This window comes from Camelus bactrianus, chromosome 31 (assembly GCF_048773025.1).
Source record: "Camelus bactrianus isolate YW-2024 breed Bactrian camel chromosome 31, ASM4877302v1, whole genome shotgun sequence".
NCBI lineage: Eukaryota > Metazoa > Chordata > Mammalia > Artiodactyla > Camelidae > Camelus > Camelus bactrianus.
The window spans coordinates 16877495-16903786 of NC_133569.1; the positions used below are offsets into that span (position 1 = coordinate 16877495).

General features: G+C 50.3%; 2 protein-coding genes across 6 annotated transcripts in view; one reads left to right on the forward strand and one right to left on the reverse strand.

Moving 5' to 3' along the window:
- The window catches only part of ZNF395 (zinc finger protein 395), a 42207-nt gene extending 27224 nt beyond the window's left edge, over positions 1-14983 (forward strand). For all 4 annotated transcript variants that reach the window (XM_010967811.3, XM_074355597.1, XM_074355596.1 and 1 more), the window contains 9 exons: positions 7-253; positions 1894-2120; positions 3943-4052; positions 7987-8222; positions 8638-8738; positions 9524-9806; positions 11175-11267; positions 12380-12483; positions 12713-14983. In XM_010967811.3, the coding sequence (XP_010966113.1) occupies positions 7-253; positions 1894-2120; positions 3943-4052; positions 7987-8222; positions 8638-8738; positions 9524-9806; positions 11175-11267; positions 12380-12483; positions 12713-12824 (1513 nt within the window). In that variant the 3' untranslated portion in view covers positions 12825-14983. The remainder of the gene's footprint in view (positions 1-6; positions 254-1893; positions 2121-3942; positions 4053-7986; positions 8223-8637; positions 8739-9523; positions 9807-11174; positions 11268-12379; positions 12484-12712) is intronic.
- A 717-nt stretch (positions 14984-15700) lies between these two features.
- The window catches only part of PNOC (prepronociceptin), a 32008-nt gene continuing 21416 nt past the window's right edge, over positions 15701-26292 (reverse strand). The window contains exons 3-4 of one of the 2 annotated variants that reach the window (XM_074355598.1): positions 20972-21365; positions 15701-18011 (exon numbers count right to left, since the gene is read on the reverse strand). In XM_074355598.1, coding sequence (XP_074211699.1) covers positions 17920-18011; positions 20972-21365 — 486 coding nt within the window. In that variant the 3' untranslated portion in view covers positions 15701-17919. Of the gene's footprint in view, positions 18012-20913; positions 21366-26292 lie in introns of both variants that reach the window. The other variant, XM_074355599.1, reaches the window with a different exon arrangement.

Below are 26292 nucleotides of genomic sequence, written 5' to 3' on the forward strand. Positions count from 1 at the left end.
CCCCAGGAACGGCAGCAGCATGGCCAGCGTGCTGTCCCGGCGCCTTGGCAAGCGGTCCCTTCTGGGAGCCCGGGTGTTGGGTCCACCTGGGGCTGCCCCACCCTTGGAGCCTCAGGCAGAGCTGCTGGAGGGGGTGGCTCCCCAGCCCTTCTTGGCCTCTAAGGACACTCCCTGCCAGGAGCAGCCCAAGGAAGTCCTCAAGGCTCCTGGCACCTCACGCCTCCAGCAGGTGGCCTTCCAGCCTGGGCAGAAGGTAGGTTGGTCCTTGAGTGGACAGGTGTCCCTGATCTCCCCAGGCTTGGAGCTGGCAGCCCAGCAGTGCCCCAAGTGACAGGCCAGGAACTGTCTGGAGCACAGACCTTTTCCCTGCAGCCATACGAGCCCTTGGGGAGCAGGCTTCCTGAGAGAATGAGCCACTGTTCGCAGACCCAGGGCTCCTCTGTGACAGTTCTGGGCTCAGGCCTGCTCAGAACCTCAGTTCAGAGCATGGCCAGAACTCAGTTTCCTCTTCATCTGCCTCAGTTTACAACTTCACAAGGACAAGGGAAAGAACCTCAGGCTTGTGAGAGACAGATAAGACTGCATCTTTGAATTACTTTTAGACTTTTTCGAGAGATGAAGAACACCTTCATGTTTAGTTGGGGTGCCACCTGGGTTTCCCTTTGCAGCATCCCTGCTTCTGTGGCAGGGCCTGGTCATCACCTGTGCCTGCGGTTATCATGAGGTCCAGGTGCATGGGCTTCTCTCCCACTGCCTTCTCCAGAGCCAGTACACGGGGACTCCTCCTTCTGCCTCTGTGTCAAGGCTTATGGCATCCAGGCCTCTTCCCACCCCACTCCCCCTTGGCAACCCCAAGCTTGTATTTTATGTCTGAGTCTGTTTCTGTTTCTGTTTTGTATTTATGTTCTTTACTTATTTTTTTTTTTTAGATTCCACATATGAGCGATCTCATATGGTATTTTTCTTTCTCTTTCTGGCTTACTTCACTTAGAATGACATTCTCCAGGGACATCCATGTTGCTGCAAATGGCATTATGTTGTCATTTTTTTGGCTAAATAGTATTCCATTGTATAAATATACCACATCTTCTTTATCCAGTCGTCTGCTGATGGACATTTAGGCTGTTTCCATGTCTTGGCTATTGTAAATAGTGCTGCTATGAACACACCACTACCATCTTGCTCCCAGGTAGACTCAGAATTCTCTGAAGGGAAAAACGCAGGCTGTGAGCAACCCAAGGCAATAGTCGGGAACCACAGATATATAGGACTACAGAGTTAAGGCTGGGCAAGAAATTGGGAGACTAGACACAGATTCCAAATTCATTTGATTGGAGAATTTAATCTGTTTACATTTAAAGTAATTATTGATAGGTCATGACTTAGTATTGCTACCTTGTCAATTGTTTTCTGACTGTTTTCCTTTGTTTCTTTCTTCTCTTGCTATCTTCCTTTGTGATCTAGTTTTTTGTTTTTTCTTTATAGTCCTGTGCTTTGATTCCTTTATCTCTTGTGTATCTACTAGAGGCTTTTTCTTTGTGGTTACCGTGAGGCTTATAGAAAACATCTTATAGTTCTAACAGTCTATTTTAAGATGATAGTGACTTAACTTTAGTTGCATATAGATTCCAAGTTCCAAAAAAAAAAATCTCAGAAACGGATGCATTCACTCTCTCCATCTAGAGAATTTCTATGGATCTGTCTTGGGAAGAACCAATTCACTGAGGCTAGTCTGGGTGTTCAAGTGGGAAGCAAGTACCTGGGAACATCTGCTTGAATTAGAGGTGTCAGAGAATGCAGTTTGTGGCAGGTGGCTCCTGGCTCCCAGAACTCGGGGCATACGGAGTGAGACTCCCAAGAGTTGATCACTGGCTGCTGCTTTTCTCCCCCCAGGTTTGTGTGTGGTACGGGGGTCAAGAGCGCACAGGACTAGTGGAGCGGCATAGTTGGGCCGAGGATAAGGTGACTGTCTGGCTTTTGGACCAGAAGTTACAAATCTGCTGCAAGGCGGAGGAGGTGTGGCTGGCCGAGCTGCCGGGCCCCATTCCGCAGGTGCCAGAGCAGGGAACCCAGGCACCAGCCTACAGGCCTGTCTCCAGGAACATTGACGTCCCAAAGAGGTTTGTGTGGGAGAACCTGGGCTCTGAAAGACATGTGGGTGGTGAGGTATGGGGCTGTGGGATGCCTTGTGTGATGGGGAAGGAATGTGAACGTCCTAGGTGTCTAGTTGTCAAGGTATCAGACAGATGGGATACACTGAGAGAGCATCCTTTGAAAAAACCCAGAAGGGCGTCTTCTCTTCCCCGTAACTCTGTTACGGGTGATACAGCTTCATCTGGCTAAGGGCTATTTTTTTCCCCTTTTCATGCTTAAACTAAAATTAGTTCTTAGTTTTTCATGAGAGGGGGAAAAATGGCTTAGACTGGGAGTCAGCAAACGTGTTCTGAATGAGCCAGATAGTAAAGAACGCAGGCTTTGTGGGCCCAGCGTTCTCTGTCCCAGCTGCTCTGCACTGCGGCAGACAGTACGGAGACAGGTGAGCACGTTGTGCTGCAATAAAACTTCGCTTATGGACACTCAGGTTTCCAGTCCATGTAATTTTCCTGTGTCACATGCCAAGAAATAAAATTTGTCTTTTGATTTTTAAAGCCACTTAAAAATTGTTAAGCCATTCTTGGCTTGCGAACCATCTGCCCCTGGCTAGTTGGTCAAAACCACTGATGCTGAATGAAGGATGAGTACTTTGCTTCAGAATTTTATGACACGGTTTTTTCCCTCGAGGATGTGTATATTCTGACTTCTAAATTGTATACTCTCTGTGTGTTGATTTTTTTTTTTTAAGATTAAAAAAGAAAACCTGCCAATGAAATTCTTACATGCAGAACGTGTAAGCAGTTGGTCCTGGTCCCACCTCTCTGTCTCTGTGTTTGTCTGTGGGTACTACTGTTATTGACAGTACAGGCAGTGTCTTGAGACCAGGTCCGAGCAACAGCAGTTGTGATTGTGTGTTTAGTGGAATGCTGGCGAAGAATTTTTCTGTTCTATGGAAGTAAAAGTTCAAACAATCAGACAAGAAAGGGGATGCTGACATGTTTAGTATATGACTAGTCTTGGTTTAGCTGCTTCAAAGCCCAGTCGCATATTTTAGTGGATCTGAATTGTAAAGAATGAATTAATACAGCCCTTTGAAATAGATGAGCCACACAGACATTTATTTCACACTAATTTTTCATACTTTAGCATTAACTTCTTGACAGCTTTCGTTTTATTTCCGAATAATGTAACCTTATGTGGATTAAAGACATTATATGTAAAATTTTATAGAACTCTGCTATATAAAGCATTGAGATTTGCATTGGGAGATTTATGTTAGTATTTCTGGTCTTTTTTTTTTTTTTTCCTTTTTTCTTTTTTTTCTCATTGGCTTACGTACCAGGTTCTGTTGTCATTCAGAATCTGTCAGAATACCTCTTGGTATTCTGATATACCTTGGGGAGAGGGGAAGGAAATTGGTTAGTGTAATTGTTATCCCTTAAATTTAAATATAACACAGGAGAGGAAGGTAATTTTGGTGCTTTCAAATTCCAGCTGGCTGACTTTCATGCCCATGCTTTATTTCATTGCTTTGACTATTCTTCCCTTCCCCCAAATAAAATTCCTGATTTTAAGCTGCAGAGTTAGAATTAGGAAGTGAATTCAGGGGAGGGTGGCACTGCCTTTGGGTGTCAGCAGTGGGATGAGGACCCGTCTGCTTATCCTGGGGTTGACTTGATATTATCAGAATGAGTATTTTTCACGAATGGGGAGAGGTTTTCCTGCTTTATTTAACTGCTTTACTTGAGTACACACTGACTAATTGGAGGGAACAGTCCAGACACGTAAGAGGCTCCCAGGACCTGCTGTGTGGGGAAGTAACTTTGGCGCTCACCTGTTTGCATCCAGGAAGTCTGATGCGGTGGAAATGGATGAGATGATGGCGGCCATGGTGCTGACGTCCCTGTCCTGCAGCCCCGTCGTGCAGAGCCCTCCTGCGGTCGAGGCCAACTTCTCTGGTGAGGACGGGGGCCCGGGTGGGGTCTGGGCGCGGCAGAGGTCCGCTGTCGACTTCCTCTGCCCGGAGCAGCTAATTGCCACAGTCACCGGCCTGGCAGCAGGATTTCTGGAGTCTCTTCTCCCTTGTAGCCCAGACTGGCTGAGTGATACAGAGTTAGATGCTTCCGTCCTTTTCCCTTGGCTTCCTCCTCTGGGGAGAAGCTTCCTGGTGCAGTGTGAGGATTCAAGCACAGGACTGAGCCACACTGGCGCCTGGAGTCAGTTCTTCTATGGGCATAAGCGAGTGAGGACCTTGTGGGGCTGAACAAGGCAGGTGGAGGGATATTTAGTTCTAAAGGCAGAAAAGTGGGGAGGGTATAGCTCAAGTGGCAGAGTGCATGCTTAGCATGCATGAGGTCCTGGGTTCAATTCCCAGTACTTCCTCAGTAAAGAAATAAAAACCTAATTAACACCCACCCCCCCAAAAAAAACCCTAAAAAAAATAAATAAATAAAGGCAGAAACTTACTGAATGGTCTCCTAGTGGCCTCAGCCGATTCATGCCCCTGTTCCAAGTGCCTGATTCAGCCTCGTAAATTAGTGTGGAATAACTGAGCTGAAGTCTCGATAAATCGAATTGTTTAAGACAAGCCGACAGTCTGACTTCACGGCAAATTTATACATTGAATATCAGTTATAGGGGAGGAAGACGGGTTGCTGGATGTTGGTACTGTGACAAGACTGGCAGTTCATCTGAAGGTTCTGGAAATTTCGCTGTAGGGCTGGCCTAACTTACTTCCAGGGAATAACATTTTCACTGGTGAGATCTAACCGAGTTGCAAGCTACTTATTAAAAGCTTATGGGAAGATATGAAGTTAGCTCTGAACTCACACCAGGAGGAAAGTGGCCTTTACAAACATGCCTTGTAAGTAATCTCCCTAGGTAGAAACTAAATTTAGCAATAGGGCGGACTTGCTTATTGCACCCAGGGCCTGTCGTCGGTGACCAGGCTGCCAGAGGAGGTCACTCAGTCTGATGGCAACAGCTGTGAGGTGTAGCATCGCAGGCCTGCTCTGGGAGCACCTGGGGGCTACACACGCCAAGCAGGGAAGCCACACGTACACGTACACGTACACACACACACCCACCCACCCATCCATAACACCAACCTATATACATCTAGCTGATACTATGCCGTGATCCTAATATCTTGAGTCTCTTTGGATAAACATTTTTCATTGTCTGTTAAAGGGTTTTTTTCCGTTACAATATATTTCTGATCTTACAGTTAAAGTCAGTGGAAAAAGAAGGCCTCCCGGGCAGTGAATTATGCTGACGTATTCTGCCAGGTGAGGTCTGTACGAGAACCAGAACCTCACTCTAATCACAGAGACTGTTTGCACGGAAACCACCCATTCCTTTGGTCTCTTCTGTATCGTTAGGGTGGCTCTGTGTGGGTGAGGGTGTGTGTGTGTATGTATAGAGCAGAGGGAATCAGAGGTAATTCTTAGAAGTTCACCATAAACTCTTGCTGCTGTGTATTTGCAGGAGAGCAGTTTGCTTTCATGGTATAGAAGCTCTGTTTCCCCTGCCCTAGAAAATCTTATGATCTAAGGTAGAGGAATTTCTGTTCATCTTACAAGGTACAGGTTAATGGATGAAACTGACTTTTTGCTTTATCCTCCCCCTAGTGTGGGCCTGCCGTTTGACCGGCCCCCTTCTGCAGTCCTGAGCACGCTGGATGTAGCCTTCTGCTCTCGTGTTCTTCTCCCCCTGATGGGTTTCCTGAGTGGACGTGTGCAGACCCCTGACCTGTGGGCCTGTGGCTGGCTCCTGAGTCCTTTCCTGGGGGGCTACCTTATTTGAAGCCCCACGTGTAGATAGCATCAACTCTGGGTTTCCAGGAAGTCACAGCTTTGAGACTTGACAGTGAGACTTAGGAGGGCAGAGTTCTTCTGTCCTGTTCTGTTTGAGTGGGCTTCTCCTGGCACGTGAGTCTTAAGTGAGGAGCGCCTGCCTTGGAAATGTGAAATGCTGGGTGTCTAGGTTAGCCTAGAAGCTGGGAATGTGGAGAAGGAAGAAAGAAAAGCAGTGGGGTTTATATCCTGACCACAGGGTGTGTGGTAGACGATTTCAGAATCCAGGGTAAGGGGGCTCCATGGAACTCTGCCCACATTGGGAGTTAGGGCTTTTGGGGACAAGGCCACCATACCTGCATATGTCACAGTTTTCCCCCCTTCTCTTGCTATTTCCGTGTATCAAAATGTCAGATTCTCCTACATTATAAATTAATATGGGTTTATGGCCGAGGCATGGAGGAATCAGGGTTGGGCCTAAAGTAGCCTGAAGAAAGGCAATTTAAAAACTGAAAATTTCACCCATCTCCCTGTGATCTTCTGTTCACATGCACTGCTGGGAGCAGGGTTGCTGGTTCAGGCCACGTGGGGCATCCTGGCTTCCTGTCATCCTGTGATGAGTCTGAACTGCTCCCCGAGCTTGTCTTTCCTTCTCCAAATGTGTTCCTTGTGGATAAAAGCCGGCACCACCAGGGCAGTAACTCTGGTAGATGCTGCGCCTCCCGGCAGTTGTGAGAGCTGGCTGAATGGTTTCTTTCCACACACAGGTTTTGATGTACCAGCCTGAGTTTAAATCATCTGAAGGCATTTTTCAAGAAAGCCTGGTAACAGGCCCTTAACTTGGCTTCTCCATCCTTCTCTTCTATGGGGAAAGCAGCCCACCTGCCTGTGCACAGGAGGCAGGAGAGGCGTTTCCCCTCCCCTCTCCACACTCTCCCCCTGCCTTTAAAGTGAGAAGTCCACTTTAATTAGTTATCATTCCATTAACAGTACAGGTTTCCCCCCTCTCTGAAAGTAGAGATATCTTTGAAACCTTCCTAAACTAAAGTGGCATAAAGCAAAGAAGCAGTTACCTTAGGACACACCTGCTAATGGAGGCACAAAATACCTGGAGATAAAGCACAGATGCTCACAGACAGTTCAGAGCTATGGCAGCTGGATGCTGAGATACCGCATGTGGTTCCCAGGGAGAGAGCTTGGCGGTGCCGCGCTCAGTGCTTGGGGTGTGCACTGCTTCTCTAACAGCTCGCTCTGCAAAACCAACGCTGAATGCTGTTATTTTCGCCTTTTTTTCAGAAAGTGAAACCCTTCCTCAGATTTCTTTCAGTTACTAAGGTCCGGTTGTCACTCACTGTTAGTAGGGGATTGGTTTCAGGACTCGTGCGGACACCAAAATGCCTGGATGCTCAAGTCCCTTGTATAAAATGGCATCGTATTTGCACATCCTCTCGTATACTTTAAATCATCTCTAGATTACTTATAACATCTCATACAATGTGAATGCTATGTACAATGTAAATAGTTGTAAAAACAGTGTAAATGCTGCATAAATACTTGCTGGTAAGTGGCAAATTCAAGTTTTGCTTTTTGGAACTTTCTGAAAAAATTTTTTCCTGAATATTTTCAATCCATGGTTGGTTTAATCCTTGGATGTTGAACCTACAGGTACAGAGGGCCAACTGTAGGTCTTTCGTAAAAGGGAAATGGTGTAAAGTGAACCTTTGAAAAGCGGGGGACACCTGCACACAGAATAAAGTTGCAGTGTGTGTCTCAGTGATCGTCAGCATGACTGTGGCAGGAAACGTCCACCAGAGCAAAGCAGAGCAGAGCCGGGCCGCCCGCAGACAGTGCTGCAACGAATGGACCCGCTCCTCATTTTTACCAACGCTCAGAAAGGGGAGGGCTTTCTTTGCAGGGGAGGGCTGGGATTTTTCCTCCTTGGAGTGGCAAAGCTAGGCAATCCAGAGCCAGGAATTAGATTCAGGAACCCAGACTCCAAACTAGAGTTTCCTGGTCTCCGACCTGGGCTGTCCGTGCGGAATCTGCATAGACACGGGAATGGGCCCGTGAGCATCCTCTCTATCTTCTCTCCGGGCAGCTTCCCGCGCGGCCTGTGATCCATGGAAGGAGAGCGGTGACGTGTCGGACAGCGGCAGCAGCACCACCAGCGGCCACTGGAGCGGGAGCAGCGGCGTCTCCACCCCGTCGCCCCCCCACCCCCAGGCCAGCCCCAAGTATTTGGGGGACGCCTTTGGTTCTCCTCAAACTGATAATGGATTTGAGACCGATCCGGATGCTTTCCTGTTGGATGAACCAGCGCCTCGCAAGAGGAAGGTACGTGCTGTGAGTGGGAGCGCGGCCATGTGGGGATGGGGCCCCATGGGCCCTGGGCCTTCTTCAGGCTCCATCTTGTTTCCTTTGCTGCTTCTGTTTCCTCCTGACATTCCCAGGAGCCCACTGCTCCTCACTAATGCCACTTCCTTGGCCTTCTCACCTCTGCCCCAACCCCTGCCTTTGTTCCTGATCTCCCCTAGAGCCTGTGTGTGAGAAGCCCCTGGTGGGTCTCCCCCCTCCTCCACTTCAGGCACACACCAGCTCCAGGGTCCAGGCTCTCTGCCTCTGCTTGTCTGTCTCTCTGGTCCCTGAGAACCCCTTTCCTCAAGTCTGCAGCTGGAGTCCCCGCTGGGCTGGGCTGAGGGGGGCTGAGGGAGAGGACACATCCCCCTTACCCCGTCTTCCTTTCCCCCAGAACTCGGTGAAGGTGATGTACAAGTGCCTGTGGCCCAATTGTGGCAAAGTCCTGCGCTCCATCGTGGGCATCAAACGTCACGTCAAAGCCCTCCACCTGGGGTAGGTATGAGCCCAGGGCCCCTCGGCATGCCGAGGGTGCCGGGCAGGCATCTTCCACCTACTGGTTACCTGGAACCCCAGCCCGGGTTGCCTCCTGGAAACTGGCTGGCTGAGGACGCCACCTATCCCTGCCTGATGCCCCAAAGAATAGCCCGTTGGGAAGAGACCTTTGCTGGGGAGGGAGACCCGTCCTGCGGGGGTGGGTGTTGATGCGGTAGGTGGGTGTTGATGCGGTTGGTGGGTGTTGATGCGGTTGGTGGGACGGGAGCTCCGCCCACCTCGGGGGTGTGTCTTCTCCCCGCAGCCACGGTAGGAAGGAAGGAAGGAAGGAAGATGCTTCGATTTGGGTAGACGGAGGGTGGCTGGTGAGGGCCTGTTGTGAGTTCCGCGCCTGCTTCCCCTAGGGAAGCAGGGCTCCCTCCACACTGACCCCCTGGGGCCCGGGCTGCTTATGGTGGAGGAACGGACTCAGCCCTCTCGCCGGAGGAGAGAGCGGGTCGGCGAGTGGGTGGGACCTAGAGAGGACCCCGGGGCAGAGCTCAGAGTCAGGTAGCTCTTGCAGAAGGAGAAGTTTGCACACGTTTTGGGAGAGAAGCCTTCGGTACCAGGAAGTAACAGTTTCCACTGATGTACAAGCGTGTAACCCTCTGTGACCCTGCATCAGGAGGGGGACTCCCTGGTGTCCCTCCAGCCCCTTTCCTGACTTGCCAGGTGGTCCTGAGCAAGCGCATTCCTCGTGCCTCGGTCCCTGGTCATCACCGCATCCCCTCCTTCCCCCTACGCAGGGACACGGTGGACTCCGACCAGTTCAAGCGGGAGGAGGATTTCTACTACACAGAGGTGCAGATGAAGGAGGAAGCTGCTGCTCCTGCTGGCGCCCCCGCCGCTGACCCGGCTCCCGCCCCCAGCATGACCAGCCCACCCCTGGCCGTTCTCTCACCGCCTCCTCCCAAAGCCCAGCCCTCAGGCCCAGAACACCCCGGCCTGGAGTCTTACCTGCCCTCTGCTGCTCTCAGCAAGTCAGCTCCTGGCTCCTTTTGGCACATTCAGGCCGACCATGCATACCAGGTACCGGGCGGGGACACTCTGGGAGCTCAGCCTGGTGGCAGTAAGGATGGTCAGTGTCTGTCACTGGCCAGCCTGATCACAGGCCAGACCACCGTGCTTGAATGCTGAGTCCTTTGGCCAGATTACTAATCTCTAATTCCTACAGAGAAGGAAAGGGAAGTGACTTCACCCTCAATAAACATGGGAATTAAAACAACTAAAACACAGGTATAAAAAAAATATGGGAATTCCAGAATTCTGCATTGGTGGCTCTCGAGTGATTATGGGAAATCTGGCTGAATCCCTCAGTAACCAGGTTGATGGATTTGGACTGGAGAATTGTTCCATTGCTGCTTATAAATGGGGATAGAGATTCCCAGAGCAGTTCCCTAGTTTCTAGAATTGTGCTACATTAACAGATCATCTGGCATTTTCTTCCCCAAATGCCTACTACGTGTCAAGCATGGTGCTAAGCTTTGCAGATGGAATAAAACATAGTTCCTGACCTTGTAAAGTACATGGTTTAGCTAGAGAGAAGAATGAGTATGTAACTATGATTAATTACAGTAAGTAGTCCAAGTGTTTTATTAGAGGCACAAGAAATTGTTGTGAGTACAAGAAAGAGCAAGCTGTTACGCGTGTGACAACTTGAGAAAGTGACATTTCCGATGGTCTTCACTGCATGTAGTGGGTACTAACCACTCTGGTTGCTGTGTGCCGGTTTTTCCTAAAATCCTTTTATGCCTATAGCTTGGTTTTATCTGATTCTAGGCTGATTCGCAGGTTGGTAATTCAGAAGCAGTGCTTTCCATCAGGAAGCCTTTACAGAACGAGGCAGCTCTCCTTCTCATTCGAACGAGTGGCCGCTTAGCTGTTTCATGTTTGGCCAACTTTAGGTGGCCCCTCCAGCAGCTGCTGAGCCTGTGAGATGGGGCCTGGGGAGGCCAGCTGGTGTTTTTACAAACTTAAACCTAGGCAGGCAGGAGAGAGTTGCTGCTTCCAAGTGGTTGCCTGGGGACACCACATACTCAGCGCAGCACCACCGCCCGCACTCAGGGCTTTTGGACTTCTTTGCAGAGCTGCCATATAGCCTGTTCCTGGTAGGTGATTCAGCCAAGAGGTTAATTCAAGGAGGTGATTAAGTCATGAAGCTGGCATGTAAACCAGCTCCAAGAGAAGTGTTCCAAAAAAAGACCGGATCTCGAGGACAAGGAGACCACAGAGTGTTGGTACTCTGATGTTCCTCTTGGGGAGAGTGTTCTGGGGTAGCCCAGTATTTCCCAGTCCCAGGGGCACCTGCTGCTGCAGACCTTGAGCTTACAGGGAGAGGGATGGGCCCCACAAGCGTCCTGTACTGGGGCCTCAGCTGACACTCTCCTGTCTCCCCAGGCCCTGCCGTCCTTTCAGATCCCAGTGTCACCACACATCTACACCAGTATTAGCTGGGCCGCCGCCCCCTCCACGGCCTCCTCCCTCTCTCCGGTGAGTGTGCCCATCTCTGAGCCCGTTGGCACTTCCGGGGGCCCTGGAACCCCCCAAGGGCTCTTCCATACCTACCTGGTGCTGAAGGTCTTCTCCCCATGGCTCGCCCCCCAAGGCCCCTTGTAGATGGTGGGTGGGGGGAGCCTGCAGAGGAGGTCCAGGTCAAGCAATTTTATTGCCAGGAAGATCAGGAGGCATGGGGTGGGGTCAATGTCCTCTGTTTGCTGACCTCTGTTCTCCTAGGGCACGGGAGGTAGGGGCCACCAAGTTCTCTAGCCTTTTCCTCCTGTCTTCACAAGGAGATTCCCATTTCTCCACAGCCCTTGTCCCTAGCTGGGTTTCAGTGGACCATGGATAGATGGACTGATGGTTAAGAAGGGGAAGTTGGTGGGGAGGCATATAGGTACTGTGAAAATCCTTCTCTCTGCTGCCCCCCATTGGGAGAGGGGGTTGAGTTTGGAATGTGAGAACCGCACAATAAACTTGATGTTTAGGGCAGTGACCCCCTAAGTGTTTAGCCCTGAGTGTCTGCGGGGGTATGGTAAGGACTTAATGCTGAGAGGAAAAAGGGAGAGAACATGGGAAAGCTGGAGAGGAAGAGGGTGGGCGATAAAGAAGAGAGGGGCTTTTGGGGGGCTGTGTGGGTGGATCCGAAATCCAGAGGCCCCCGTGGACCAGCACCTTCAGCTGCTTGCCTCCAGACTAAAATAAATCGGAAGGCCTTTTGAACCAGGCATAGTGGGCTCTGATCTTGAGCATATTCTGTAGGGAGGTGTCACATGTTGTAAAACCCAAGGGCGCGAAGGTGCGGTCTCGGCAGTGCTGTCCCTCCTTTGGTCCCACCCTGTGGTGGCTCCATCGAAATCTGCAGGGAGCGGCCCACAAGGTGGCCAGACCGAGCGGCACCCCTGCTCTGTCAGTAGTGTGGCTGTAAAGGCCTGCTCCTCACTGGCCACCTCCCCTCCCTCCCTGGCCCCTGCTCACCCCTACCTGGACTCTCCATCCGGAGAAGGCCTTCTGACACGAGACAGGCTTGGCGGATGTGGCCAGCTGGAGTGGTCCTCTCCCCTTTCACGACTGCCCTGTGCTCACGGCCCCTCTCCCATGCCCAGGTCCGGAGCCGGTCACTAAGCTTCAGCGAGCCCCAGCAGCCACCACCTGCCGTGAAATCTCACCTGATCGTCACTTCTCCACCCCGGGCCCAGAGCAGTGCCAGGTGAGATTGTCTTTGGCCGACCCCACCTCTCCTCCCCATTTCTGGCTCCATCTGGTTCTCGGCCTCAGAGTTGGTCCCAGGGGAGGACCTGATAAGGGGCCGTGATTGGTTCTCTGGCCCCGGTGGCTCCACTGTGCTGCTGCTCGCTGGCTCAGCCTTTGGCCTGGCCGGGCTCCGGGTCCACCTGCCAGTGCATGACCGACCTCCCGCCTTCGTCGCTCTCTCGCAGGAAGACCCGCGGGGAGGCCAAGAAGTGCCGCAAGGTGTATGGCATCGAGCACCGGGACCAGTGGTGCACCGCCTGCCGCTGGAAGAAGGCCTGCCAGCGCTTCCTGGACTGAGCGGGCCGGCGGCTCGGCCCTTGCGCCCGGAGGACAAAGGCAGACGCGTCCCCAGCCCTCAGCAGAAACCTTAAAAGATGAAGAGTGGACAGTGGGAGTTTGGGCTCTTTTGGTTAAGGTTTAACACTTAAAACACTTCCCTCTCCCTCCCAGGGACATTTTATTTTTTAAAAAAAGAGACAAAAGTTATTTTTCCCCCTCAAATAGGAGAGAGCCAAGACCTACCGAGGGTGTTCTCCAGCAAACCAGAGACCAAAGAATTGATTCCCCTCCCCTCCCCTGTCCCGTCTCTCTAGGGGATTAGTTTGTACATAGGGAAAGAAGGAACAGCTCATTCTGTTTCCTGCTGAGTTGGTGAATTCTTTGCTTTCTTCATTCTTCCAGAAGGGACTGTGAGCAAGATGAATTTACTTTACTTTAAAAAAAAAAAGGTTTCTGGCTGGTGACTCAGAGAGCAGAACCAGGGGAGGATGGGGTGGGGAGAGCGGGGGTGTCTGTGCTCTGTAAGGTGCAGCCACCCCTCTTGTCTGCCCAAATCCAAAGGAAGGGAGATCTTGTCCTCACCGAGCAGCTTCCATGGAAGTGAAAGTAAACCCCCTCCTTGGTGACGACTGTTTGCATCTGGGCTCCCTCAGACGCTGGGTCACTGGCTGCTTCTCCAAGCCCAGACTCAGAGGTTTGTAAAGATAGCTGAGCCAAAAGGCTGAAACGAATTCCCGTTTTGCAAGGCGGCAGTTAAACACTACCTTGATCACTCTTTCCTTGAGGAGGGAGAGGGTTTAGCATTTGTGAAAGCTTCCTGCCCCCGCCCCGGGGTAGGTTCCTCTTTGTCTCCCGTTTCACCAGAGACTTTCCCCATCTTCCTTCGAGGCTGCAGGCAGGGCTGGCGAAGAAAGCCGACAGAAAGGTAGGTGGCCGCTTCCCCCACGGTGAGAGGGCGTTGAATGTTCCCCCACTGTTCCGTTGGCTCACCTGCCCCTTTGAGGACAATCGGGTCTTCTTCCTAAGATGATAGATAGGACAAGACCCTTCAGTCAGTTCAGGAGGCTTCTGGGTTTTACTAGTGTTGGTCCAGTCCATGGGACGGGGAGGGTCAGTTGGATGCGGTGTCACCTTCCCAGATATCCCTGCTGACGGTGGGATGAGGGAGGTTAGAGAGAGTCCCGAGGTCACGTGATGGGGACCTGGGGTTGAATTATCAGCTGCTGGTGCTTCTGGAAGCCTCGGGAATTGAGGGGAGCCTGGACTGCACTGCTTGGGAGGTAAATAAGCAGAGCTGTTCTTGTTGAGGAGCGAGATGTGGGGAGCTCAGTGCCACGCCGGCCACTGGTGAACAAAGGCTGGGCCTTTTTTGTTTTGGCGCCTCGCCTCTCTTCTAAGCACGACTGGTTTGGAGATTCCTCAGGGCCTGTGTCCCAGTCGTCAGGGGCTCAGGGACTGCCACCAAGCCACCTGTCTGGGGACTGAACAGCAGCATCCACCCCTTGGCTGTGATCGAGGCTGTCCTCTTGGTCCAGGTGGGAACACCTCGATACTGATGCTCTTCATGTGGGAACCAGGAAGATGCTTTTCAATCGGAGACACGCCGAGTGTTTGAAACCTGCAAACCTAAGAATAGCAGTGTGATGTTGTGAAGGGTGATGGTGACCTGGGTTTGAGGGCAGAAGGGAAAGATGCCCTCATACATGGGTGTCTTTGGTGGTGATGGGGTATATCTTTGTAACTTAGTTAAAAAAAAAAAAGTATGTGGAATTCTGTCCCTTGGTAAAGCTTGAAACCTGGCCAGCCAGAGGGGCCCTGGGTTCTTCCTCCCGCCCCTTCGAGCTCCCTGAGAAGTCAAAGCAGATGCAGGTTGTTGCTGGGCTGACCCCACCCCCACCCCACAGCATGTCTGACCCGCGAGTGGAGGCGGGGACACAGCCCCACAGCGTCCCCCCTTCCCTTCTTAACCAGAGCGCTTGCTGAGTCTAGTCTTTCGAAAAGCTCTTTTTATTTCCCCCTCAGCTCGGGCTGTGTAGATGTAAATGGATATGAAGATTTTCTCTGAGTGAAGTAGGCTTCTCAGATCACAGGGCAGAAAAGGAAGAGAGAAAGGAGACATGGATGCAACACTTTAAAAACTGAGGGTTTTTTAGTTTTCTTTTTTTTTTTTTTTTTTTTTTAAAATGTTCTGGTGCGGCTTTCCCCATCAGCATTTGCTCCTGCCTCCTTCCTGGTGGCGGTGGCCTCCTCTGGCCATCCTCGGCCTCCCTCCTCCCGCTGCTCCGTCTTGTGGCTGTAGTGTTGGTTCCTGACGTGTGGTCTGTCCCGGGGTGGGGGTGGTTTGTGAACTGGTCCAGTGGTCGTGCCTGTTTTCTTCATCTCTGTGTCTCTCCCTGCTTCCTGGCCCACCTGTGCTTCAGAATCTGCTAGAAGGTGGGATGCCGCAGGTGTGCGTGGGAAACTAACAGGACTGATTGCCAAAAGCAGTTGTCTTGGGAAACTCTATTCCAGGGGCGTTACCCTCATTCAGAACCTCTCTCGGAATTAGTTTTGGAGTCCGTGGTGCCTGCTTTGAGCAGCCTTAATGATACTGAATGTGCATCTGCTCCTGTTCATTCGGTGCAGAGAGAGTCCAGCAAATAGTACCTGTGCTCAAGTGAGGTCACAGATGCAAAGCACAAGGACCCACGAGCACGTAAGATGACTTGGGTCTAATCATGGGACTTTGAAGCCGGCTGTGAAAATAGTTTCGTCATTTCAGAGAGCAGTTTGAGTCAGCCCACGGCCTGACTCCCTGGAGGACACTGTTCATTTTGTTGTGGAAACTCTGTTTTGTTTGAAAAAAATCTGTCCTGTTACTTTCTGGTCCTCCCAGGTTCTGACTTTACCAGGGGTAAAAAAAAAAAAAAAAAAAAAAAAAAAAGAAAGAAAGAAAAAAAAAGATTTTTAAAAAAAGAAGAGGGAGGTAAATCCCATCTGTGAACTTGTCTTCTTGGCTCCTTTCCCCCCAGCTGTCTTCCAAGTATTATTTTTACTGTTAAAAATTTTTTTAAAAAATGTGAAATGTAATGTTTTTACAGCAACAATATGAAATATATTTTATAAAGAATAAAATGGTACATTGTCTGATTTAATGTGTGCCCAGCTGTCTGCCCTCCCCAGTACAAAGGATAAGATTATCATTGTCCTTGGTGTTAACCACGTGATGGCCCTGGGGGCGAAGCACACAGACTCACTTGCTTATAAGAACAAGACGCAACATTACCGGGGACGGGGCCAAGTGCTTATGTGGATTATCCGAATAACCCCAGGAAGGACTTACTGTTGTCATTCCCATTTTACAGATGAGGAGAGTGAGGCACAGAAATTTTAAAACTTGCCCAAAGTCATAATCTGGGACGTAGTGGCACTGGGATTGTAATCCAGGCAGTAACCATTTTCTATACTGCTTGTACTGACAGCAGCAGGCGGGGGAGGGGGAGAAGGTGGGTGGAATATTCTTGGCCAAGTGCCTGAGTTTGCTGGGGAGCGGGCAAGTGACCGAGGAGAAAATAAGTCACACTCTGCCTATGCAATGAGTTCTGTCCCCAGGGAACAGCACAGGCTGCTCCATGAGTTCATGGATTCCGTGTCCTGTGATGGCCCAGATGGCGGGTTAAAAACTGGCCTCGGTGGGAGGGGAGCTGGCAGCAGAAAGTGATGTCTTACCCTGGTAGCACCAGGACTGCTTTATGCAGTTTAAACTGGGACCATGAGGCGTGTCTGGGAGCAGGTCCAAGGGCCATCCTGAGAAGACCCAGGGACTAGTCCAAGGCGGGAGTGGGGCAGGCTTCAGCAGCCTGGATGGCTGGTGTGGGAGGTGTTCCTTCTCCCTCACCTTGGGGTGGAACAGAGGGTTTCTTTCTCCGCCTTCCCTTTTTCCTTGCTCTGCCCTGTCTAAGAAAGCCCCGGAACAGAATCACTGCTCCACTGCAGTCAGTGCATCTCCCCTTCCCAACCCCTCGCCCCTCCCCACAAACCAGTTAACTGCCCTTGGGTCGGTCATTGGCCATTTGCAGCCCTGGGCCCTCCCAGGCTTCCCTTTATGGCTGCATTGGGGGACCCGCTAACTTTCTGGCTTCCGGTTGCATTTGACCAACAGGAGACACTGGGCTGGAGTTTGAAGGGCCGGAGAGAGGAGCAAGGGTATTGGAATCTCGCGGCCCTTACTGCCCTGCACAATGTATGAATGGCTGTCTCCCTACTGACCGCCAGAGGGAGCTGTAGTTCTCACTGGGTTCCAGTCACCACCTCCTTCCCAGGGCCCCCCAGGGCCCCAGCAGAGTGCCTGACTCTCCCTTACCGATTTCCCATGGCCCTGTCGAGTTCTGTAGGTGCTTGACTCTCCTTGGTTACTGCATTTGGGTGGACCAGGGGTTTCCTGGCTGAACTGATCATTACACATCTTAATATGTTTCGTGTCCATTGAAACCCAATCCAGGGTTCCCAAACTGTCAGGCTCTGCGTCTCCTGGAACTTGTTAAAAATGCAAATTCCTAGTGAGGCAGAAACTGAGGATGAGGCTCCCCCTATATCCCGCCCATCCATTCACACAGCTGTGGGCTTGGATCTGGGGACACAGCCAGTCGGGTGTTTATGCCCACGAGATGATCTCGCCCGGCACACTTCACAGAAAACAGAGATGCCGCTTATTTTTGGTCTCTGCCTACCAAGAGAGGCAGCTTTGACGGTGTGTGTGTCTGGGGTCTGTTTCTCAGTTACGTCATTTAAAAACAGCCATCCAATGTATTAACCATTTTCTAAGTAGAAGTTTAATGGAGAAATCTCTGTTTAAAACAATCAGTCAAAAAGAACAGCTCTTTTACAAACAAATTATGGCAGTGACAAGTCAAAACCCCAGGCTTGATTTCCTGTTCCTTTAACCCGCCCTAGAAGAGGGAAGAGGCGGGTGAGAAGGGAAGATGGGCTGTTTAGATGTTAGCTGGAGGAATTACAAAAATACACTCTGATGTAGCAACAGGGTTGTCATGAAACATGCCGTGGGGGGAGAAGGGGGAGGGACAGACAACCAGACAGGGCGGTGCTGGGCCCTGGGGGTGGGGTCCTGGAGGCCTCAGTGCCTTGGGGAAGAAGGAATCTTGATTCCCAGCCGAGTCCGGCAGGTCTGGGGCTGGAGACATGCTGATTTGGGGATTGCCTGGACACCTGGGGAGACAGAAACGATTAAAATAGCAAACCCGATAGTTTTTCTGACCCTTCCATCCATCCTATTTGCCCTAGTGACTGAGCAATAGAAAGGAGGCAAAGAAAAACTCTACATTGAATAAACAGTGCCTAAAGCAGCAAAAAGGGGTCCCTGATTCCCTCTACACACCTGCTTTCCTTGGCCCTGAGTCCACTGGCAGGACCAGCAGAATAAAGCAGAGGTATGTGGGCTGGGACTTGAAAGGCATAGGATAGGCCCCCTGCCTGGAAACAGTTCTATCATCCCTCGTATTTGGAATCCATGTGTAGTAATTCATTCCTTCAGGTTCAATAAAGCCCTCGTTCTTGGCTCTCTCATATTCCAAGTGCTAAGTTCACTCATTCCTCACCAGGAATAAATCAACTCACTTTCCACTGTCTTGAAGTTCAAGGTCTGGGGTAGCAGAAGAGAGGAGGAATGAGCAACAGGGGAAGGGATGGTGGATACGGAGACCAGTTGGCCACTTTTCACGAGTCTATCTGGGACTGGTCCTACACCTCGAGGTCCCTCCCTTCTCAGACATCATTACATTTTCTGAGTAGGGTTTTTATCCCATGTTTTAGGGGGCGCCAGTTCCTCCAGCCTTCTAAGTACAGAGGAGTTCGGAAGTCCAGAATAGCCCTGGCAACAGGTGGCCTCCACTGTGGAGAGACCCCAAGCATGTATGGGGCTGGTTGGGGTGCGGAGAGACAAAAAAAGACAGCTTAAAGGGCTCATAGATACGTATCCGCATTGGAACTCAGCAACCATGAATGTGTGGGGGAAAAGCATGAGTGAGATGGTTGCAGTTGGCGAGTGATCAGTAATACCCAGATGAGTTGGTTAACGTCTTCGGCGTTTCCATCAAGAACTTTACATCCTGAACAAAGCTGCAGACAGAAGCCGGTTACCAGTCACGTTCAGTACTGCTCAGTGGGAAGCTTAATAGAAAACTAGAAAAACCAATTGGCTGAATAGGGGCTCAAATAGTTTTGTTTTTTTTTTTAATAAATTGATTCTTGCTAACGTGACTGATTTCAAACTGTTTTTAGGTAAAGAAAATGGTGGCAGTTCAGAGTTAGCATCCCTTAAGATTCACTTCATTATTTATTTTATTTTTAGGTGGGAGGAGAGGTAACTTGGCTTATTCATTTATCTATTTTTGGAGGAGGTACTGGGGATTGAACCCAGAACCTTGTGCATGCTAAGCATGCACTCTACCACTTCAGTTATACCCTCCCCACCAAGAGTCACTTTAAAGAAGAATGCCTTGCAGATTTGAAAGAATTCAATCCATGCTAGTTCTGAAAGATCCACCATTAGGTCCTGCAGATATTGCTTAGGAAGAAATAGGATGCTTGTTAAGGATCCAAGAGTCTGACTTCAAGAACAGTGCAGGTGAATTCAGGGCCATCTGAGATTAGTCATTCTATTAGAATAAACATGCAACCTTCACCTCACAATTTAATACCTATACCCGTATTTGGCAGTGGACCTTTTGCAAACGAGGCAGCCTACCTGCAAAGAGCGACATGGGCTGCCTCCCTGCTGGAGTATGGGTGCCAATGATGAACATGTGTATTAACATACTTTGAGGGGAGATTATTCCCGATCTGGCTACCTTTGACGTACAGGAAGCAGAATAAAGCAGCGCACGCAGACTTTTTCCTTTTATGCCTCTGAGTCAGGGAAAAGCCCCCACTTGGGTAATAATGTTTTGGGAATGTTTTTGACCAACTGATGGGTTCTCTCCATTAGGGAAAGTTTCTAGGCTTTAAAAAGAGGTCCGAGACCCTGCCGATTGTTATATTCCCCACATGTGATATGCCCAGATGTTTGGGGTTTTCTTAGATTTTCAGAAGATTCCACTCTGCTAGTTACCTACGCCACACAACGTTATATGCAGGTTGATGGGCTGAGGAAAGCTGAGTCTGTAATGACTGGGCAATAAATTAGGATCGCTGATGTTTATTATCCGATCTGTATTATGGGCACGTGTATAAAAGTACCTGCAGGGGTAAGAACAGACGAGGAGGGAGAAAGGGATGAGGGCAAACAAGCAAACACACACACAGTAAAAATGGCACCTGGGAAGGAGCAAAAAGTGAGAAAAAGTGATGCTCCCTCAGCCCCTCTTCTAAAAGCTACGCAGGTCGTTTGGGCCAGATCCTCAGTGTCGCGCTCAGGTACCATCAGCTGCAAAAAGCAGCCCATCTCTGGCAGAGTGGTCAGACAGACAAGTGATATGTGGAAGAAAGAAGAACAGAAAGTGTCCTGATGGGAACTGGTCCTACCCAGAACTCCTTGACAGGGTGGTGGAGAGTGGAAACGTTTACCGGTTTCCATGGAGTCCAGTCACCTTGAGATGTAGAGGGGGGAGGAGGAGAGAGAGCTAAGCCATCTTTGAAGGTGAGAGAGCAACATCACAGCTGCAGAAATCAGCCTCCGGGGACGGTTAAGGGTAGGTCCAGCTCTTGGTTCTCAGGGATAAAGTCTCAGAGGAAAGGTGAGCTGAATGGTTTCTATGGCAACCAGATAGGAGGCTCGGTCCACTTAACTGTCCCCATAGTAACTAAGCTCCTGGAGAGCTATAGAGGAATTAGTTATCTTAACACACTACTATTATCCCCATGGTAACCAATCTCTTAATGGCAGTGGTCAGGAGCAACCCCAGAAAATCTTGGCTCCCAGAGGAAGGGTGGGCAGGAGGCAGGGAGGTGGATTTACCTCCCAGGCCTCCTGGGAGCTGAACACCTGGAGGTGGTCTGGGTGTGTGTATGAGTCTGGGGGCTCATGAGCTTCCCCAGGCAGGCCCGAGAGGAAGCCTTAGATGGGGGTGGAGGAGGTGTCTTTTTGCCCCCAGCTCATTTGGGCCCAACTCACTCATGGGTTGAAGTGGACGGTGCAGCTGGGAGGGGCTCCCCTTCCGGCTACGCATTACCATTCTGGTGCAGGGTGCGCCGGCGCTGGCTGGACTGCAAGCTCAGGACCAGGTACTGCCTCATAAACTCACTGAACCGCTTCTGGTTGGCCAGCTTCCGGGCCGACTTCCGGGCCCCGGTGAAGCCCCCGAACCTCTTCTGCAGCTGCTTCTGCTCCGTCTCTCCAGCCTCACCCATGCTGGGCTCTGTCCCTTTCTGCTCTTGGAACAGGCTCCGGACGCGGGGCATTCGCTTCAGATGCTGCATCTCAGAGGCTTTTGGCTGGTAAAGAGCAGCGGCCACGTGGTCTGGGTCAGCCGGGCTGAGCTGCCAGGAGCCCCCGGCCATGACCTTGGTGCACGGAGTCCAGAGAGGGCTGGCGAAGTCCTTTTCTTCACATTCAAGGATGCACAGCTGCAGAGACAGAGGTGGGAGGAAGGAGAAGGACCAGGGCCATCTGTTAGTCCAAGGCAATGAGATGAAGACCCTCTGTTGTCTATTTCGGTTCCAATGCAAATGCTTCTGAATCATCTTCCTCAAGTGCCGTGCAGCCGTTTTACAGGCAGTCACTTTTACAGTTTACATGTAGGTTCACAGAATTTCAGAGTTGGAAAGAAACAAAAAACTCTCTGGCCCAGCTCTCTCATTTCACTAACAAAGCAAGCTGGGGCTCAGAGAGGTGAGGTTAATCCACCTCAGGTGACACAGCAAATTGACAGAATGAGTGCATCAAATCTGCACCCAGTCATAGCCATAGTTAGGTTTTGGGAGCCAAACACAGCTCATCAGGGTCACCTGTAAAGAAGAATTTTATCTTGTTCGCTTACTAGGCTTAGGAAAGGTCAGATTGGTTTAAGAAATTGGGGGTGTCAAAGCACATAGTCATGTAGTTAAATCTGCATGGTTACTTTAAGGTCATCAGGTAAAGATCAACCTTGGTGGTGGTCATTTTTCACCCTGCATACGCTAGTCATCACTATCTGTGTATCAGTTATAGAAAACTGGGGTTAAGTTTCTTGGGGATGTAGGCAGGTTAGGCAATCTGGGAACATCAGATGCAATCCAGCAGACCCACCAGCTTCCCAGGAACCCCTGCTGCTGCTCTGTGTCTCCAGGCATCTCCCACTTCTCATCTAGACCACCTGACTGTGATGTTTCCCCACCCTCCAGGCTGGTCCTGGCCTTGGCCCCTCCCTCCCACGTTTCCGTCTCTGATTGGTTCTCCTGGAAGCCTCTGCCTCCAACTTTTTTCCATTAGCTGTTTCAGCTTCAGCCCAAATGCTCCTCTGTTTCTGGCCTTCGCCAGGTGAAAACCCCACTTCAACCTGCCCTTGACGTCACGGTCAACAGGAAGCTGCAGAGCCCTTCGTCAAAGCTTGGAGTTTCAGCTGGGCTTTCTGGGCATCAAGAGTTACTGCTCTGCCTGGGCAGGTGCAGGTGTGAGAAGACTGCCCCATCGGCCCTCTTTTGGGGGCAGAAACCTTCACCCGGGTGTTCAGAGCGGCACAGATGCCTTAACCGGCAAGGTTTCCAACCAGATCCCTAACCAAGGAGTGAGACGCGTATGCCGCTTAAATCACAGACCTCACAGCCTGTTCCAGCAGACCCTAAACATACTTCCTTCATTCCTACTTCTCCTGCAAGCCTTTACCTCCCGACCCTGACCCCCTCTTGTCACTGCCAGGCTTCTCCACGATGCTGACTGTGCTAGTGCCTTTCTCAGCGTCTTCCACTTTCCCCTCAGTTCCTTGAAATCTGCTTCCCCTCCCCCAACCCCTCCACTATCTCTGCCTTCTTGAGGACCTCTGGTGACTTCCCTGTCACCACCTCCATAGCCTCCTCCTCCTTGACCTGCAGTGTTTGGTAACGTGGACCACACCCTCCGGAAAATTCTCTGATACCGCAGTCACCGCTCAGGTCGTTTGAGCTCCTTCCTCCTGTGTTCCTAAGATTCTGTCTTTAAATTTGTCATCTCTCTTTACAATCTGCCCCCTGGGGACTTTGTTCATTTCTGTGATTTTGCCCATTACTTCTTTTAGGGACTCCTGGGTCTCTGTGTCCGGCCCCTGTTATGTCCTGAGCTCCAGACGCTTCTCTGATCTCTGTCCCCTCTCTCCATCAAAACGTCTGACCAGCACATTAAACGCAATTTGCTAAGAGTAAAGCTCACTTTCCCTTCTGTATCAGAGGCTGCCAATTGCTCATTCTGTCCCCATTTCCCTTCTTCCGTGCCAACAGAACACGTGTTTTCTTCCTGAAGGCCACAGGTATGTTTCCCAACCTCCTTTGTAGACAGAGGTGGCCAACGATGTATAAATGGATATGACCAGGTGGGTCTTCTGGAAAGTAACGGGCAGACTTATCTGGGAAGAACATCTTTTTTCTGCTTCTTCCTCCCCTTCCTCCAGCCTCCAGCTTAGAATGTGGACATTTTGGCTGGCGCTCAATGGGCCACCTTGAAACCATGGGGTGACTCAGAGGATGGAAGCCATAGGCAGCCGGAGACAGGTAAAGGAGAAAGATAAGGAGTCTGTGAGGAGAAGGAGCTGCCAGGCCAGCCCTGGACTGGCCACCTCCTGACTTCTTCCATCTCATTAAAGATGTCACTTTACGAAGGTGTTTGTTACTAGCAGGTGAATTTATTTCTTATCTGATATACTTTCCCTGCCCCAAGTCTGTCCTCCTGTTCCGTCTCCCTGCGCCTCTCTCTGAATGGCACCTTATTCCCCAGTTGACTCAAGTGTAGAACCCTGGGCTTCTCTCCAATGTCTCCCTTCTCACGACCCCTTTCCTCCATCCAGTCGGTCTGGAAGTCTGCTCCCTCTGCTCCATCACCTCTGCCTAAGTCCCTCTTGGGGTGCAGTGGCTTCCTAAAGGACCTCTCCATCTTTAATCTTTGCTGTCTTAAGCCATTTTATGTCCCTGGCGGAACAATCTTCCTGAAGAATAGATCTAATCATATCGCTACTTATTCACAACTGTCCAATATTTTGTCTTTGTCTAGAGAAAAACTCCAAACTCCTGAGCAGAGCATTCAAATTCCTCCACCGTCTGGTCCTAGCCCATCTTTCAGATTTCTTTCTGAATCCTCTGCACGATGCCCCGATCCCTTCAGGCGTGTGGGGCTGCTCCTTGTACCTCCAACACCCCCAAGCTCCCCCGCCTTCACCACATGCCTTTTCTCACTCTGTTCCCTCTGATGGAATGACCTCCTTGCATCCATCCTCTGGGGCCAGCCAAGCTCCAGAGCCACCCTTCCATGACACCTTCTTCTGGTCTCCTGGCCAGACCTGCTCTTTCCTGCCTCTGTGCTCCCGCGGAACTTTGTATCGTCCTTGTGGAAGTGTGACTGCTTAGTGTAATTGTAACACCTCACACAGCAGAATAGGACAAGCCAGGGGTCACACTGTACTCAATGAGGAATCGTCTCCATCCAGTGAGTAGGAGGGTTTCAGTAGAGATTTGTTGCCCTGAGCTGAATTAATCAAGAGGCCACTTTATATTTAGCTAAGGGTGACAGAGGAAAAAAAAAATTTTTTTTTTTTTTAAATACAAAAAAGAGCAGAGGAGGATGTAGCTCAAGTGGTAAAGCGCATGCCTAGCATGTGCAAGGTCCTGGGTTCATTCCCCAGTATCTCCTCTGAAAATAAATGAACCTAATCACCTGCCCCCCACCAATAAGTAAATAAATTAGTTAAAAAAAATTTAAAAGATGAGGAAGAGTCACTGGAAGAACAGGAATTGCAACCAGGCTTGAACTCCCCCGGCACTCAGCACACGCTTCTGATGTTGTACTTGTCACCCTGTTGCCGCTCTTGGTTTACTTGATTACTTGTCTGTCCCGTTAGACCAGGGTTCTTAACCCTTTCTGGCTTGTGGACTCCTCTGAGAAGCTAATTAAAGCTATGAACCCACCCTTTCACCATATAAATGCTCATCATGTCACATTTGAGTACAAATTTAGAGGGTTCATCAATATTCTAAAGTCTCTCCATGGATGGGCATCTGTGGACTCCAGGCTGGGGACCTCTTCACTTGGCTGTAAGCTGTGCTCTAGGGAGGATGTGCATGCATTCCAGGCATCTCATAGCTGGAATACAAAGTGGATTCCATAGTGAGAATGTGAAATGGAGAGAATCAAGGAGAGAAAGGAGGGAATTTGCAGTTGAGGTCACCCAGTGGCCATACTGGGAGATGCCCCAGCTCTCTTGTACATGAGCAAAGCACTGCAGAGAATCCTAGCGCCAGGAGGGGCCTCGGCAACACCTGTCCAGTGGATCCTGCACCTGGGTGTGAATCCAAATCATCTGCAAAACTCTTGAAAACACAGAATTTCACAACCCAGTTAAATCTCTGAAGACTAGAACCAGGGTTTAAAACTTATTTTTACAAAGCTAAGACAACTCTGATATTTGCCCAGGCTCAGAAACCACACACGTAGTCAGTGTTTGCATGTTGCGATGAGGTTCAGTATTGTGTCCAACACGACATCATGAGATAACAGTGTAACCTGGACAAGAACTCAGATGTTTCAAGTCCCAGCCCAGAACACCTCCTACTCAACCGCCTCTCTGTGCTTTCAATACGAATAGTGTGAAAATAAGGATTCTATGAGACCAAAAGGTAAGGCTCTGATGGGGAAATTGCTCATTTTCTGCTGGACCAGAGAGAAGACAGAGACAGTGGGAGAGCTGTTCTCTTTCACTGGGAAGGTTTCCAAGGAGCACCTTTGCCCAGCCCACCTGCCGGCCGGAGGTGGCGGTGTTGGCCCCTCCTGATACACAAGCCTTTTCTGAGAATATCTTTTCCATTTAGAGTTTTCTCAGAGATGCTCACAGAACCGAGACGTCGTTAGTGCCAGCTCAGTGAAATACATACAGAAACCACTTTTTCACTCCCACAAACTCACTGGGTAAGAGTGAATGACAGGCACGTTCCATAGATGGGGAGGGCGACCTTTAGAACAACAGAGCTGCACACTTGAGCGTTCTTTAAGAACTGGAAGTTTGTTGGAATGAAAATTCATAGTCTACCCCCTGGAGATTCTGATTCTGTAAGCCGTAAGCCGAGGCCCAGGAGTTTGCATTTTCAAGCACCTTAGGCTGGACTACACTTTGAGAAATCCTGCTTTGTAACTTGCTCTGACGAGAAAGAAGCCAGCATGGAGCGTAGTGTTTGGAGACTCCTTCCAAGAAAGAGTCACTTGGGTCTGTACTTAGCCTGCTCCTGAAACACTTTGAGGAAAACCGAGTAGAACCGATTTGTAGTTCATTCTTCTAGGTCACAGTCCTTTGGGGTTATTGCTCTGTAGCAGTAGGTCTCACCTAGGGGCAATTTTGCC